The 15875-nt window shown below is 37.4% G+C and overlaps 1 protein-coding gene and 1 long non-coding RNA gene across 2 annotated transcripts in view; one reads left to right on the top strand and one right to left on the bottom strand.

Annotated features, from left to right (window-relative positions):
• Nucleotides 1-1523: 1523 nt before the first annotated feature.
• On the bottom strand, nt 1524-2860 carry LOC134217453 (uncharacterized). Its single transcript, XR_009981044.1, has 3 exons — nt 2802-2860; nt 1800-2738; nt 1524-1735 (listed from the first exon to the last, which is right to left on the bottom strand). It is a non-coding gene; the product is annotated as an uncharacterized LOC134217453 (long non-coding RNA).
• A 2089-nt stretch (nt 2861-4949) lies between these two features.
• LOC134210220 (uncharacterized) overlaps nt 4950-15875 on the top strand; it is a 46465-nt gene continuing 35539 nt past the window's right edge. The window contains exon 1 of the mRNA XM_062686265.1: nt 4950-6170. Coding sequence (XP_062542249.1) covers nt 6095-6170 — 76 coding nt within the window. The 5' untranslated portion in view covers nt 4950-6094. The remainder of the gene's footprint in view (nt 6171-15875) is intronic.

A 15875-nucleotide genomic window follows, 5' to 3' on the forward strand; every position in this document is an offset into this window, starting at 1 on the left:
ATAGCTCGGCGGTGGATTGGGCCAGATTGATGGAGTCAAGAAAGTTCTCCCACTGCATTCTTTTGACATCTTGGTTGATCGTACGACAATCGTAGTGTTTCTGCTTGTAGTTCTCCAATGCACATAACTTTTTTGGGTGTCCAGGAGGAAGCCTCCTGTGCGCTCGTAGTGCCTTCCTTCTGGCTTTGATGGCTCGACGCGTCTTATCCGACCACCAAGGGAGAGCTCGGTTCCCAGGCCGAGTACTGGTTTGAAGGATGGAAAGGAATAACCAGCGGTGTCGACCTTGGAGAAGTCGGAGAGCGTTAGCGGGGTGCTTCTTTCTAATGCGCGTCGAATGATGCCATAGAATGATTCGCAGTCAGTGGTATCATAACGCAATTGAGGCCTCTTAGTAACAGCGGAAGGAGAGGCATTCGCAGTGACCTGAATTGGGTTGTGGTTGCTTCTGTAGAGATCAGAGACAACCTTCCATTTAGGCACGGGAAGAAATCTCTCATTTCATATTTCTTACTTCTCACAATGATAACCCATCACCTAATGAAAAGTGCGAAATCAAATGTTACAAATGAAGAGTGGAAAGTTAGAAATGAGATATGAGAAGTAAGCGTTACCATTTCGTATTTCTAACTTCTTATTAGAAGTGATAAATGAGAAGTAAAAAATTAGGTATCTTACTCATGCCCCTTTTCTGCCAAACGGCATTCTCGACCAGTTCGAACGAACAACACTTTCGGCTATAAATACGTCCAAATCAACCAAATGGCATATTCGACAAAACAACTTTTGACTTAGTAACCTTCGATCAAATGGTTGTCAGACATATACCCTGCCCCTTCCCCATTGAACTACATTGAATTTAGGGTTGAGGCGGATGCTCAACTTATCCATCGTATCAAGTGTCTTACCAACAATGCAAAACGGGCCATGTTAGGGAAGTTAGGAGGTAAACATTATTTTCACCTTTAGGATGATTTTTTTTGAAACAACATGTTTTTTAGCAAAATCAAAGCTTATTGTTTAAGCTTTATTTTGATACTTTTTTGCAATAGGGGTGGTCCAACTACATTGTGAGATAAATCATTCAACTTCTGTATTTCTCATTTTAACAATGTACAATGTTCTACAAAGTTGTTGCTATTTAGTTTTGAGGTACTTTCTGTAAAAACATAGGTGTATGTTTTTTGAAAGACGCATACACACAAAAAAAATCGTTGGTAAAAATGAAAGAATCGTTGGTAAAATTAAGAAAATGAGTTAGTGATTTTCAGTAGAAAGTATAGGATTGTTGAATTTACCAATTCAAAAACTTTTGTTCGACGAGAATCAATTGTTTGTCGAAATAAAAGTTTTCCTCTCAAAATAAAATGTATTTTTCTTTTTGAATCAACAAGATACTCTCAAATCAACAAGATATGTAAGCTTTCATTTTAATTAATTATTGTTAAAATAAAATGTTTCAGTTAAATGAAATTTTATTTTTATAAAATTATATTTTTTTATTTTATTTGATTGAAATGAATTCATTTATGTACATAACGCCTCGAAGACCAGAAAATGGCACTAAATTGCGCAAGCGATCCGCACGCAGGTGGTATTTGCTGTTTTGTTTGGAATCTGCTGAATCAAGCATCTGATAGCTGGAATCGTGGTTGGAATTAGGCTGCCACCTCCGAAAATCTCTGCCGAATGTTTTCTCTTTATTACACCGCGAAAACAAGGTGTTTGCTGAAATCTAAAACGTATGAAACATAAATATCAATTATTTAAAATATTTAGAATTGTGAAGTCAAACTCACCGAACGGTTCGCCAAAACTGACGACGTACGTAACCTGCACTAAGCAGCGCCATCAGACTCCTTATTTTCTCCATCGGTTAATCGCACGCAATCCCCCGTTTAGTCGGTGGCATACCGGTGGTGATCTCTGGCCTGTTTCCTCCTTGTAACGGTTTATTTCAGCGGCAACGTTGCGTGATCGTTAATCAAGTGCAAGTATTGGTATATTTTTTCGGTTAGCACCTTTGCCGTCGTACTTAATCAAAGCAGTATTTTTCAAGCGGGCTAAATCAGCACGGAAGTACCCCAGTAGGGGATGCTCTTCTTCCGTGTAGAGTTGATTGATTGAAACTTCACAAACATTGTTTGGTCCAGACATTTGTCACGAGTAGCACGACAGTTCGACATGTTTCCTTTCGGGAGTAGCCGGACACGACGAACACCAATACTTGATTCCCTCCTGCATACGAACCTGCATCCTTCCTTTAAACGATGTCATTTTAATATACTGCTGCTTCAGGGCGATTTGACGGAAGCTGATGTCGGCATAAAACAGATCAATCGTCGGGCACGCACGGGCAGTGACGATGTCGTGATAAGTTGGCAGTGACAGAAAGTCGTTACATTCTGTTGTAGTTTCAATGTGCGGGCGACATAAAATTCTGGATGCGGCACAGACAAATTTCATCGATGATAATCAAACGCAACAGTTGAGGGTTTAGTTCTCTCGGCTCTTTTTTCCTGATGATAGGAATCACATATTTCAGCAGCGCGAACATATTACGGCACTTGAAATCAATCTTAATAATTTAGTCGTCGATGAGCTTCCTTCCCGCACCATCAGTAATGTAAGGTTGGTTTCTTCAGCAGGATTTCTTGACTTTTCAGAGAACTTTTGCACGGATGATTGGATTTCTCGCTGCTACAACTTGTACTCAAGAATAACCGATAAACAAAGATCTGAAAAACAATAATCTCTACAGAAAACCAAATTTAAAAATTAAATTGCAAATTGAAACTTACTTGGTAAACATGAAACTTTTTTCGATTTTCAATAAATGACAGATCCCCGCGCGCTGCCAGTATTATTATTTTGTTATCGTCTGTGTTGCCAGAAATAGGAAATATGAAAGTTGATTTGAATGTTTTATAAATTTTGTTTTGAGTGCTTTCACTGTAAAAATAACAATTTTACACTGAGAAAAAAACTATCAAATCAAATATTTTTCTTTTAAAATAAATATTTTAGCACTCAAAAATACCAAATTTTCCAAGCTTTCAAATTAACATTAGAAAATATTGAAATCACAACTTTTTTTCGCTCTGTGTACCTTCGTGCGGGGCTTCTTTTGACAAATCAGGGACTACTTTGGACATTTTAAAACAAGAATTTTAACAACCAATCGGGTGTCTTGTTGATAGTTGGATGGCAACTTTCTGTTTCAAATTTGGTATTTTTTCCGTTTATTTTTTTTTTCAAAAAATCAAAGATCCAAAGTAGTCCCCGAAGTCAAAAGAAGCCCCGCACGACAGTATGATACAATATATCGGGTCCAGCAATGGTGGTAGCTAATGCACGAACACGAATTTCAAAATAAACTGTTATGGTTGACCAAGGTGACGATGGATTTGATGATATGCGTAGTTCTTGTTTAAAGGGCATTCTCTAGTACCTTCGAAACACGCAGAGGGTTACGGGCACGGCAAGGTGATGGTCTTTCGTGCCTGCTATTCAACATCGCTCGCTTTGGAGGGATTAATACGAAGGACAAGGATTGACACGAGTGGTACGATTTTCACGAGGTCCGTACAGCTATTTGGTTTCGACGACGACATTGATATTACGGCACGTAACTTTGAGAAGATGGAAGAAACCTACATCAGACTGAAAAGAAAAGCGTATCAGACGTCGAAGTACATGTTAGGAAGAGGTTCAAGATAGGACAATGTTAGCCAACCACCACGAATTTGTATCGCGACTGACGGAATCAAGGTGGTTGAAGCATTCGTGTACTTGGGCTCACTGGTGATTTCCGATAACGATACCAGTAGAGAAATTCGGTGACGCATCATGGCAAGAAATCGTACTTACTTGGGACTCCGCAAGACGCTCTGAACGAATAGTGTTCGCCGCCGTTCCAAACTGACTATCTACAAGACGCTTATTAGACCCGTAGTACTCTACGAACACGAAACTTGGAAGATCCTCGTGGAGGACCAACGCGCACTTGGAGCTTTTGAAAGAAAAGTACTGCGTACCACCTATGGTGGGGTGCAGATGACGAACGGTTCGTGAAAGCGGCGAATGAACCACGAGTTGCACCAGCTGTTGGGAGAATCATGCACCGCGAAAATCTGGCGACTCCTAACTAACTAACCTACAAAGCACTACGCGCTTCCACGGACTGTCCATTCCCGGCAACATTATTTAAATGGTGATATTTTGAAAATCAATATGAATGATTGAGATATTCTACAATTTTAAGAAGGTATCAGCTAGTAATGTTAAACAAGATGAGGTAAATGCGGTCACATGAGGTAAAAATAGACAAGAAATTTGTTAAGAAAATTATTTTGAGCTTTTTAGTGGAATGTCTTCACTTGTCATAAGACGAGTTTATACAATCCCATTGAATTCCACCACTTAATTGTATCTTGGCAGATACGTATTTCGACCTCAACAGTAAGGCTGTCTTCAGTATCTCGTCGAGTCAAGTACGAGACACTGAAGACGGCCTTACGGTTGAGGTCGAAATACGTATCTGTCAAGATACAATTAAGTGGTGGAATTCAATGGGATTGTTTAAACTCGTCTTATGACAAGTGAAGAAATTTGTTACAGCTAAAACATTAAAGCTAGGACATACTGCGGATATTGATTTAAAAATAAAAAAGATGACGAGTTCAACTGAATGTGTAATATATAACCTTTCTAAAAATAATTTTTCCGCCTTCAATTTGTTATTTCCACAGCTAATAACAATAATTGATTCATAATTTCTTCTGATTCCTTACGCCCAACAATTCAAATCGTAGGTACTACTAAACGCGCCATGGCCAATACTCTCGCTTCTTGAATCAAGAGACCTACCAATCGAAAATACATTGCTGTTATACTCACCATGATAGAGAGAAAGAGCGAAAAGGGTTTACAAACATGTGCGGCCTCCCTCCAGTATTGATTGAGTAGACACAACAACTATTCCCTAATCAGTTCACTACTTTCCTCTTAAACGAATTCATGTAGTCACGCGAATGCCACTAATTTTCAGTAAAATCTTAACTCCCTCAATCTCGTTCCGGTATACCGAGTTCTCATAGTTTTATAACCAGGAAGAAATGATTTAGTGCTTTTTCAAGTGAAAGTGCGAATATGTGTGAGATACCGGTTGTTTCATGTTTATCCATCAAATTAAAGCGAAATCCGAAGAAGCATGTGTGATGCTAATCTAATTTTATCCTACTCATCATTTGTGTTTTCATTCAGCTCAGTATTGGCCCAAATACAGTTCATAGTACTATCTTATAAGTATTCAGCTAGCAGCAATCGTTTCCAGCAAGTCTGTTCCCAATCGATAAAAGGGAAAACAGAACTCATCTGACGGTATTTCGTAGAGCTCTGTGTTCGTCGACCAGGTGAAATTATGAGCTTACCGTGGAACACCTGTCGTGCAGTCTGCATATATCTGTGCTCGATGATAGCCTGATTCGGCTTTCGCATTGGCGCATTGGGTTGCGGTGTGAGCTGAATAATTAAAATTACCATCAGACATTCCACGCAAATTTGTCACTGATTCCCTGGCTCGATAGTATGATGTACGTCGCCGACGCTCGTCCAAACAGGGAAAGCGGACACTTGAACTGCATAAATGCTTAGTTCCATTGTTCCAGAAAAAGATAGTTATAACCGTGGTAGAAGAAAGTCAACACATGCTGATTGCAATGACCGACACGCACCAACGGACTACGATGATGGGTGGCCCTCCGCACCTTGGCTTCGGAGTGACCAAAAGGAATGACCGGTAATGGTGGTTCAACAGAAGACTGACGCTTCAGTTTAGCAGTTGCGATTCTTGACAATCGAAGCGTGAAACGGGCTTCTCCCGGTGGACGGATAGGAAGTGACCTTTAGAAATAATAATAGCAGTCAATCTTTGACGATAGAAAATCGAATTCAAATTGTATAATATAGCCTCTGTGATACCGATTATGAGCTGAAAAAGCTAAAGAGGCAGTGGTTGTGGCTATAGAGCGATATATATTCTTATCATTATATTACGAATAATATGCAGTTGTGCGGAATGGTTTACTGATAAATGTCACATGGCACTATAGCAGAGATGATTACTAGCATTGGAATACCAACATTGAGACAATTGATAATACTTATCGGTGAGTATATATGTAGGGGAAGAGGTTCAGTTGTAAAATAAAAAAACAAGAAATTGAAAAATAATAATGTGGTGTATATTAATGGATATAATTAATGTAAATCAATGGAAAATATGAAACCCGTCTACCTAAAGTGCTATTTTATACCTTTCTTAAGTGATTGTTTTTATTATCTTCCTTAATACACTGGAAAGGCATAATCGCTGCTAGGTGAATAAATCTGAGTTTTTTTTCTCCGCATACTGCAGATTTGTCTCTTGGCAATTTATTTTGGGTCCTAATTCAGCATGCAAAAATATTGGCTAATCAAGTTAATACAGCTTAAAAATTGTTTTAAAAAAATATGTTTTTTTCGAGGCCTTCATAAGCTGTCTGGGGCGAATTCGCGCCCGTTTTGTGAGACTCTTTTTCATCACGCTCTATTTTGGTAATATCTAGGCTGATTTTGATCGTTTTTCTGCCAAAATTACTTTTTTCCAAAAGTTGATACATATCTCTGATTAGGGCAGACCAAAAAAATGTTTATACGGCATTTGAAAGAGCAACTCATATTCTTCATTATATAGAAAAATTTAAGATACATATTTTTGTATCTCAAGTTTTATGAATTGCACTAATGTCATACTATTTTCAAATAAATTGATATAACTCGACAAGGGAAAAAGATACAGACGATATTCTAAGGATAAGGATAAGTTTTATCATTAACACCCTATTGCCAGATAAACGAGAAAAGGTGCATTTTCGGCCAAGAATGTACTTTTCAAAAAAAAAAAATTGCTTTGCAAAGTTGTTCTGGGCACTTCGGCCCTTGTTAAAGAGGTAAATATTGAAAAGTAGGGAGGCCTGTTTTAAAAAAAATATGATTTATTTTGCGGAATATTGACATAAATTATTTAACAAAATTGTAGCGCAGTTTTTTCCAATACACTTTGCTATAGAAACTTTTTCTGTATCAGGTATCAGGTATCAGGTATCAGAACGTCGGCTCCAGGGGCACGTTCACCTCAATTCGGGAGATTTGTGCCATCGCCTTCACAGCCTTTCTCATCACGCACCTGACGGAAAAGGAAGTGAACAAAAAGGAAAGGAATATGGATGGGAGAAAAATGGGAAGTTTGGGAAAGGTACCCTTGAAGAGGGCATACAACGTATACAACACGTACAAAAGCTCATAGCTCCTTACCACAACGGGTTATGAACAACAGAATACTTTGAAGGTTCAGGTTTCTGTAGTCAATTTCACTTAGTAAGTGTTTACCAAATATTTGAAAACGCAGTTGCGCATAAACTGGGCAGTTACATATCAGATGATAAGAAGTTCCATAATCGGATTCACAACCATCACAGACAAAGGATTCAACACGTTGAATATTTGCCATGTGATAGTTGAGTCGGCAGTGACCTGTCAAGGCCTTGACTAAGACACTGCAATTCTGTTTAGACAGATTAGCTAAATAGTTAGCTACTACCGGAGATGGCTCTCGGATATACAATTTTGTTTGTCGACATGAATCCAAACTACTCCAATACTGTTTGTGCTGAGTGGAAGCCCAAGAGCTAATCAAACGCTTCACCCAACACTTAGATATTGGAATAGCTGGCTCAGGACCAAAAAGTCTTGTGATGCTCCAGTGCGAGCTAACTCATCAGCCAATTCGTTTCCAGCTATGGAAGAATGGCCAGGTACCCATATAAGGTGCAATGTATTAACTGAATTCAGTTCCTCTATTTGAGTTCGACATGCGATTACTAACTTCGACCTTGAGTTGGCCGAAGCGAGGGCTTTGATAGCTGCTTGACTATCTGAACAGAAGTATATTACTTTGCCCATTATGTGTTTCTGCAGTGCGGATTGCACTCCACACATAATGGCAAATATTTCCGCTTGAAAGACAGTGCAGTGTCTACCCAGTGAGTGGGACTGTTCCAATCTTAGCTCACGCGAGTAGACACCTGCACCCGCTCTACCTTCGAAGAGGGAGCCGTCAGTATAACAAACAATGCTGTCCGACATACTTCTCTCCAAATAGCCAGATGTCCACTCATCCCGCGAGGGGAATTGTGTTGAAAATGTCCTATAAGGGAAACTACTAGCGAGTGTGAGATCACTTGGAGCAAGGACTGTTCTGTCCCAATCAACCATGAGTTGTAACAACGAAGTGTGTGTAGAACTGCGGTTTACAGGATTCTCTTCCATGAAACCGAGAACCCATAATCGGTAAGTACAAGAAAGTGCTTCTTGTTTGAGATGTATGTGTAGTGGGACAACGTCGAGAAGAACCTCGAGAGCAGCCGTGGGAGTCGAAGAGAACGCACCAGTCATTGCCATTAGGCACATCCTTTGAAGATGGCCTAATTTAGACTGAATTGTCCTCACTTCACCCTTTTGCCACCACACAAGACATCCATAAGCCAAAATTGGTCGTACAACTGTTGTGTAAATCCATTTGATATATTTAGGTTTAAGACCCCAAGTTTTACCAAAAGTTCGTCGGCATTGACCGAAAGCCATACACGCCCTTCTGACTCTGAACTCAATGTTAGGAGTCCAGGAGAGCTTGGAATCAAGAATTAGTCCCACATACTTTACCTGATCCGTTACATTGATTTCAGAGTCAAAAAGATGTAATGGGCGAATACCATTACGGTTACGTTTTTCCGTGAAAAGTACAATAGATGTTTTATTCGGATTAACCGAAAGGCCATATTGGCGACACCAACTTTCGACTGCCTGAAGAGCATTTTGCATCAGGTCGAATAAAGTAGTAATACACAAACCGGCTATTAATATTAGATAGTCGTCGGCAAATCCATAGGTAGGAAAACCGCCATTATTGAGTAATCTCAATAGCGTATCTGCAACGAGGTTCCACAAAAGTGGAGATAATACTCCCCTTGAGGGCAGCCACAGACACTTAATTTCCTAATCGCTGCTTGACGTAATGTCGAGTAGAGATGTCGGTTTTTAAGCATCTGGTGAATCCATTTGGTAATTATATTAGGTAGCCCTTGACAACGTGCGGCTTCCAATATTGCATCGAAAGACACGTTGTCAAAAGCCCCTCAATATCTAAGAACGCACCCAAGCATGATTGCTTTTGAGCAAATGCTTTTTCGATGTCGTAGACAACCTTGTGTAGAAGAGTCACGGTGGACTTTCCAGATTGGTAAGCATGTTGATTAACATGAAGAGGCATGTTTGCCAAACAGTCATCACGAATGTGATGATCGATAATGCGTTCTAAGCATTTCAGAAGAAATGAGGTCAGACTGATGGGTCTAAAACTCTTTGCTTCTTCATACGAAGCACGTCCTCCTTTTGGGATAAACTTTACAGTGACATCCCGCCAGGATATGGGAATATACCCAGTAGCAAAACTGCATACTAAAAGTTTTTTCAAAACATGTTTGATATGCTCAAAACCCTTCTGAAGAAGAACGGGATAGATCCCATCTCCCCTGGAGATTTGCAAGGAGCAAAACTGTTAAGAGCCCATTGAATCGATTCAGTAGTTATGATTCTACGAGCATGAGCCCAAGAGCCATAGCTACATGAAAAGACATCAGGAACATCCGAAGATGCAATATCTACACATCCAGGGAAGTGTGTATCAAATAAGTGCTCTAACGCCAACTTGGAAATCCTTGGATCTCGCAAGAATTTTCTTCAATCGAGTGGCTTCACTCAAATTGGAAACATTTGCACAAAAGTTTTTCCAGCCGAATCGTTCAGCAGATCGTAGAGCCTTCTTGTAAGCTTTGCGAGCCAACTTGAAAGAATCCGTCCCTGCTGAATGGCGTCTGTTCCAACTCCTTCTACACTGCTTCCTGAGCTTAGCCAAATCGGAATTCCACCACGGGGTTCCTCTTGAGGTTTTAGTTAATACAGCTTAAAAAATTGTTTTAAAAAAATATGTTTTTTTCGAGGCCTTTATAAGCTGTCTGGGGCGAATTCGCGCCCGTTTTGTGAGACTCTTTTTCATCACGCTCTATTTTGCTAATATCTAGGCTGATTTTGATTTTGATCGTTTTTCTGCCAAAATTACTTTTTTTCCAAACGATATCTCTGATTAGGGCAGACCAAAAAAAATGTTTATACGGCATTTGAAAGAGCAACTCATATTCTTCATTATATAGAAAAATTTAAGATACATATTTTTTGTATCTCAAGTTTTATCAATTGCACTAATGTCATACTATTTTCAAATAAATTGATATAACTCGACAAGGGAAAAAGATACAGACGATATTCTAAGGATAAGGATAAGTTTTATCATTAACACCCTATTGCCAGATAAACGAGAAAAGGTGCATTTTCGGCTAAAAATGTACTTTTCAGAAAAAAAAAAGTTTTACAAAGTTGTTCTGGGCCCTTGTTAAAGAGGTTAATATTGAAAAGTAGGGAGGCCTGTTTAATAAAAATATGTTTTATTTTGCGGAATATTGACATAAATTATTCAACAAAATTGTAGCGCAGTTTTTTCCAATACACTTTGCTATATAAACTTTTTCTGTAGCTCTTAAGCTCACTTATTAAGAGAAATTTTAGTTACTAACAATATTTTTGATCTACTATTTTTTTTCCACAAATGTCATCTTCTGAAGACTGGGGAAGTGTAAAAATCAACTCAAGAAATTTGAATTATACATACTTTACAGTTTTCACCACACCATAACATTGTGCAAGAATATACTTTGATGCTCACGCTAATACTATGTTAAAATCTTTATAATACATACACTAACACAATTAACGCTTGAATTGTCATTTTAGATTTCTCGAGAAGTTATTTTTTTCATTTATAAAAACAATTCTTATTTGCACACATTGTCCCTTTTCCAGTGAATTTGATTCACAGGTGACCATCTTCTTCCTGTTCAGGTGTGCCACTGCGACCAGTTATTAGATCTACAAAGCAAATAATTTTGAAAATTCAACGACGTGTAAAATTGCAGCTTATTCCATCAAACGAATTAACATTCAATATTCAATATTCAACATTCAGTATTCAATATTACAAGCCAGCACCGTTTAAATTTATTTCGATTTGAAAGAGTAGTGAGATCGATTGAATGTTATACGTTTATTTGCATGCTTCAAATATGTGCATTGAAATACATTTAAAATCACAGCATATTTTTATCTGCGTATTGTAGCTTTCCCATTAACCTTAGTGTTTAAGTGCATGATGAATTACTCCATTACTATTGAGAAGCAATGAAGTATCGGTTTCGATACAGTTCTTGTTTTGTTTTCCCAAGAGTACATGACACGGTCCCGCTATTTATACCCTTCACAGAGAGCAATCTCATTGAAGGCGCGCCCCTTATTAAATCTTTCCTTAAGAAAACAGAACAGTAATACTGTTAATTGGCCATGCATCGGGGCCCTAGCCACATCCTTGTCTTGCCTGACTCTTGCTTCTAGAATATCACCAGTAAAGCTACAAACCCGGGGTTTAGCTCTATCTACAAGACCATTTCAATGTAGAGAAGTTGTTCAGTACCGTAATCCGGGGGAACATTGTTCATTTTTTAAATTGTTTTGTAAATATTTCCCCCGTAAGTGAAATCATAGCCTTTTTCATATTTTTAAAACGAATACTGCTACATGTAGAACGTATAAGGCTGTAGTTCTTGATTATTCGTTAATTTTAAACTTGCTTTAAAAATGTTTTTTGTCGAGTTTTTTGATTTTTCAATTTGGGGTAAGTTTGATCAATCATCTATAGAGAAAGCGTATGCAAATGCCTTAAGGTAGGCAATTGAAGTTGGAATCTCTTACGCTGAAGCGATGTGCATCGATTGTTTCGGGAAAAACTTCATCACCGCAAGAGGAATTATCTGGTTTTTCAACAATATAACTCAAAATTTCGAAACAGAAACTATAGACTAATTAGGAAAATAAGATTGCTTTTCCCTTAACTATAGGTACGAGCTTTATTTTTTGTTATTATACTTGTTTTGAGTGCTTTTTTGGCAGCTTGCTGTGAGTTCAAAAATTAATGTTGATTTTATTGTTCAAATTTTAGCAAAAAATAAATGCAAATTCATCCGAAGGTTATATCATTCAGCAGCAAATTTAGTCAAGATTAAGATACCTGACTCACAATAAGTAATTGTGATAAAAGGAAATAGGGGAACTGTTCCGATCTCCATCTCACTGTACATATATCCATCTCATCGCTAAACAAAGAAATACGGCACCAAATTCATCGCTTCTTTTTGTCAACATACGTGCTCACTGCTGAAAAAAATCACAAAAATATTACACGAACCAAATTCCTTTCCATTGCTTTGTTTTTGATGGGATGGAAATAGGAGCTATGAGATGAAGTGACGAACCGTTCCCCTATAATTTTATTCATTTCTTGAAAATGGTGAAACTGATCAATGTTACCCCGGATTACGGTAACAAGAACTTCCGTGTGTTCCTTGAACTACCATTGTTTACCAGTTCATGAAGAGTTAGTACATCCATAGAACCCTACCTCGAACTTTTTCCAGCAGTTAGTTCAACCTAGGTCGATGGGCCCTGGTTTTATAACTAATTACTAGAAAAGCTGTTTCCGCTGCAAACAATTTAGCCTCAAACAAGAGGAATTTGAATCTTTCAACCATGTGCAGGGTAAAGTTGATTTTGTTATAATTCAAAAACTGCAATTGCTAGAAAGGACTAAATACGATAAATCCTTGATATATCACAACTTATTGCCCTAGCTTGAAAAATGGATTAAGCTAGGGCTCGGTTTGGTGACCATTGTGATTTGTACCATGAAAGCAAATAATTTAAAGATTTTACATTCACTCCTGGTATCAAACACTGCGGGGGAAGTGGATAATGTTATGATCACGCAATTGTTTTCTTCTCTTTAGGGTTTATTTCGATAATGTGAATCTTAATATGTTCCATCTTTGTTATTATTGGTATTTCAGTGGTAATTGAACTAATAAAAATAAGAAAACGCATTATTAATCCACCTATCGGAATTGATGCTCTTCACGTGTTTTACATATTTAAAAAAAAAGTATAAGATAGAATACACTCCATAATACACATTCATTTATATTCATAACAAACTTGCGAAAGAAACCCAGCTTTGTCCGGGTATTGCAAATGTCACAATGAACTATTTGCAGCACCGCACTTTAGAACAATTTCCGTGCGTTTGTTTTGTTTTCCCCAACAGCTGACCCAAAATTGTATTCTAATGATTTTTTACATTTCTCCGTTAAATTCACCAATGTTTTGTATATACAAACGAATCGATTAGGGAAAAAATCTTGCAAATCGGTCAACCCGTTTGCAAGTTAGATCGTCAGGAAGGAAATCTCAACTCATTTTTATTATGTAGATTTTACCGTTGAAAGCATTTTGGTTGTTAGGGACAAGTGATTAAAAATATTTAGGTGATAATTTTGTGCGTGTTTTGCGCACACATATACATACAAACACGCACACACCGACATCATCTCAATTCGTTGAACTGAGTCGATTAGTTTATAACACCGTAAGTTCCATTTTTACTATAAAAAGTTTGGTGCGAACATAAAGACTTTACATTAGGGTGTCCCAAAAAAAAAAAATCGATGTTCGAAAAGTCATGGTGCTCAACCCTGAAATGAAAGATATACCTGTCTGGATAATTTTTGTAGAACAAACCGAATTTCTAAAAAATCGTTTAGAGGTCGCGCCAGATCGATTTTTGAAAAATGAGCTTTTTTTAGGTAAAAAATCAAATATTGGGTCCTTTCGCAATTTTTTTGAGGGTCACCCATTCGTTTCATATTTTTTTATTTTTCTGTGTATCTTTGCCCATATTCTCCATGAATAAGTTTTTGGTATTATGCGTTTTTACAGTCTGCAGAACTTTTTAAATATCGAAAAAAAAACACATTTTTCTGACTAATTTTCGAAGTTATTTCATCCTCAAACAAAAAATATTTTTTTCTCGTTCAGAAAAACTTACATACTACAAAGAGCTATTTATAAGGAGTATTTTCATAAAAAAAGGTCCAAGAAATGTTGTTCTGGGGCTGAGATTTTGCAGTTTTAGTAAATAGTCAAAAAGTGTTCAAATTCCGTATTTTTTCTTTACATGTTATAATTTCATCAAGATTGCACCAATATTTTAATTTAAATTAAAAACAATTCAAAAGCAAATAAATGGGAATATTTGCTAGGTAACGGTCGGAGTATATGGATGGAGCCAGTTATAAAATTATATCACACCCAACAGTTGATATGTAGCAACATATAAGTAATCAGGTTTACTATGATCTCTTTATTAGTTTTGATTCAATCAGAGGATGCTTTTCACGGTATACAAAAAACAAGGCAGGCTCAGCACGTAAGTAAACATTCAGTTAGAACGTAAATATGTGTCGTCACTACTATCTTCGTACAAGCTGAACTGAGACGATGCTCTACGGTCTCAGCATGCTGACCTTTGTACTCTAACATGTGGCGCTAAAATATGCGTCACTCTTGACGTGTCACTTTTCTTACTAGCCTACCTTGTTGTCTGTATACCGTGATGCTTTTTATGTCATATGACAGTCAAACAATTTTTTTCGTCGTATCAGTTCGACAGCTTTTCCATGAGTTCTCTTGAGATATTGGAAAAGTAAAATCGGAATAAACGTAAAGTAAAAACGGAAAAATGACACTTCAAAAGTGATGTATACTTTATGGCCACATGTTAGAGTACAGAAGTAAGCATGCTGAGACCGTAGAGCATCGTCTCAGTTCAGCTTGTACGAAGATAGTAGTTTACGTTCAAACTGAATGTTTACATACGAACTGAGCCTGCCTTGTTTTTTATATACCGTGAAAAGCATCCTATGATTGAATCAAAACTAATGAAGAGATCATAGTAAACCTGATTACTTGTTGATACATATTAACTGTTGGGTGTGATATCTTTTTATAACTGGCTCCATCCATATACTCCGACCAAATCCTGTAATTTAGGTAATCAACTCCATCGGAAAGAAAAGCTATGTTACCTAGCAAATATTCCCATTTATTTGCTTTTGAATTGTTTTTAATTTAAATTAAAATATTGGTGCAATCTTGATGAAATTATAACATGTAAAGAAAAAGTACCGAATTTGTACACTTTTTGACTATTTACTAAAACTGCAATATCTCAGCCCCAGAACAACATTTCTTAGATCTTTTTTTATGAAAATACTCCTTATCAAGGAATGTAAAATAACAACATTGCAAATGACAACAACATTGTCCTCTCTTGTAAATGTTGAGACAAACTCAACTCGCAACAAGCGTTTGTCCCAAACTGCAACAGAATAGGACAATGATCGCCTGCCGTGCATTTTGAGAAGCAGTCGGTTTCCGATGATGTTTTTGGTTAAATGAGTATCAGTTATCATAGTTTAGACATTAACTTAACCATCTGTCGACATGATTTGTGGTTTACTTCTGAAATATACAAGTTATCGCAGTTTGAAAAGTTCACAACAATTACCTCTCCATGTTTGTTGCAAATAAAACGGAACGCAACAATGTCTTTATCCTCTGCAGATGAGGACAAAGAGTTATCGCTATTCTCTTTTGTCGCTTGTTTTTTGCATTTTTCAGCGACAATTACATTCCTTGCTCCTTATAAATAGCTCTTTGTAGTTTGTAAGTTTTTCTGAACGAGAAAAAAATATTTTATGTTTGAGGATGAAGTAACT

Source organism: Armigeres subalbatus, chromosome 2, assembly GCF_024139115.2.
Source record: "Armigeres subalbatus isolate Guangzhou_Male chromosome 2, GZ_Asu_2, whole genome shotgun sequence".
NCBI classification, from domain to species: domain Eukaryota; kingdom Metazoa; phylum Arthropoda; class Insecta; order Diptera; family Culicidae; genus Armigeres; species Armigeres subalbatus.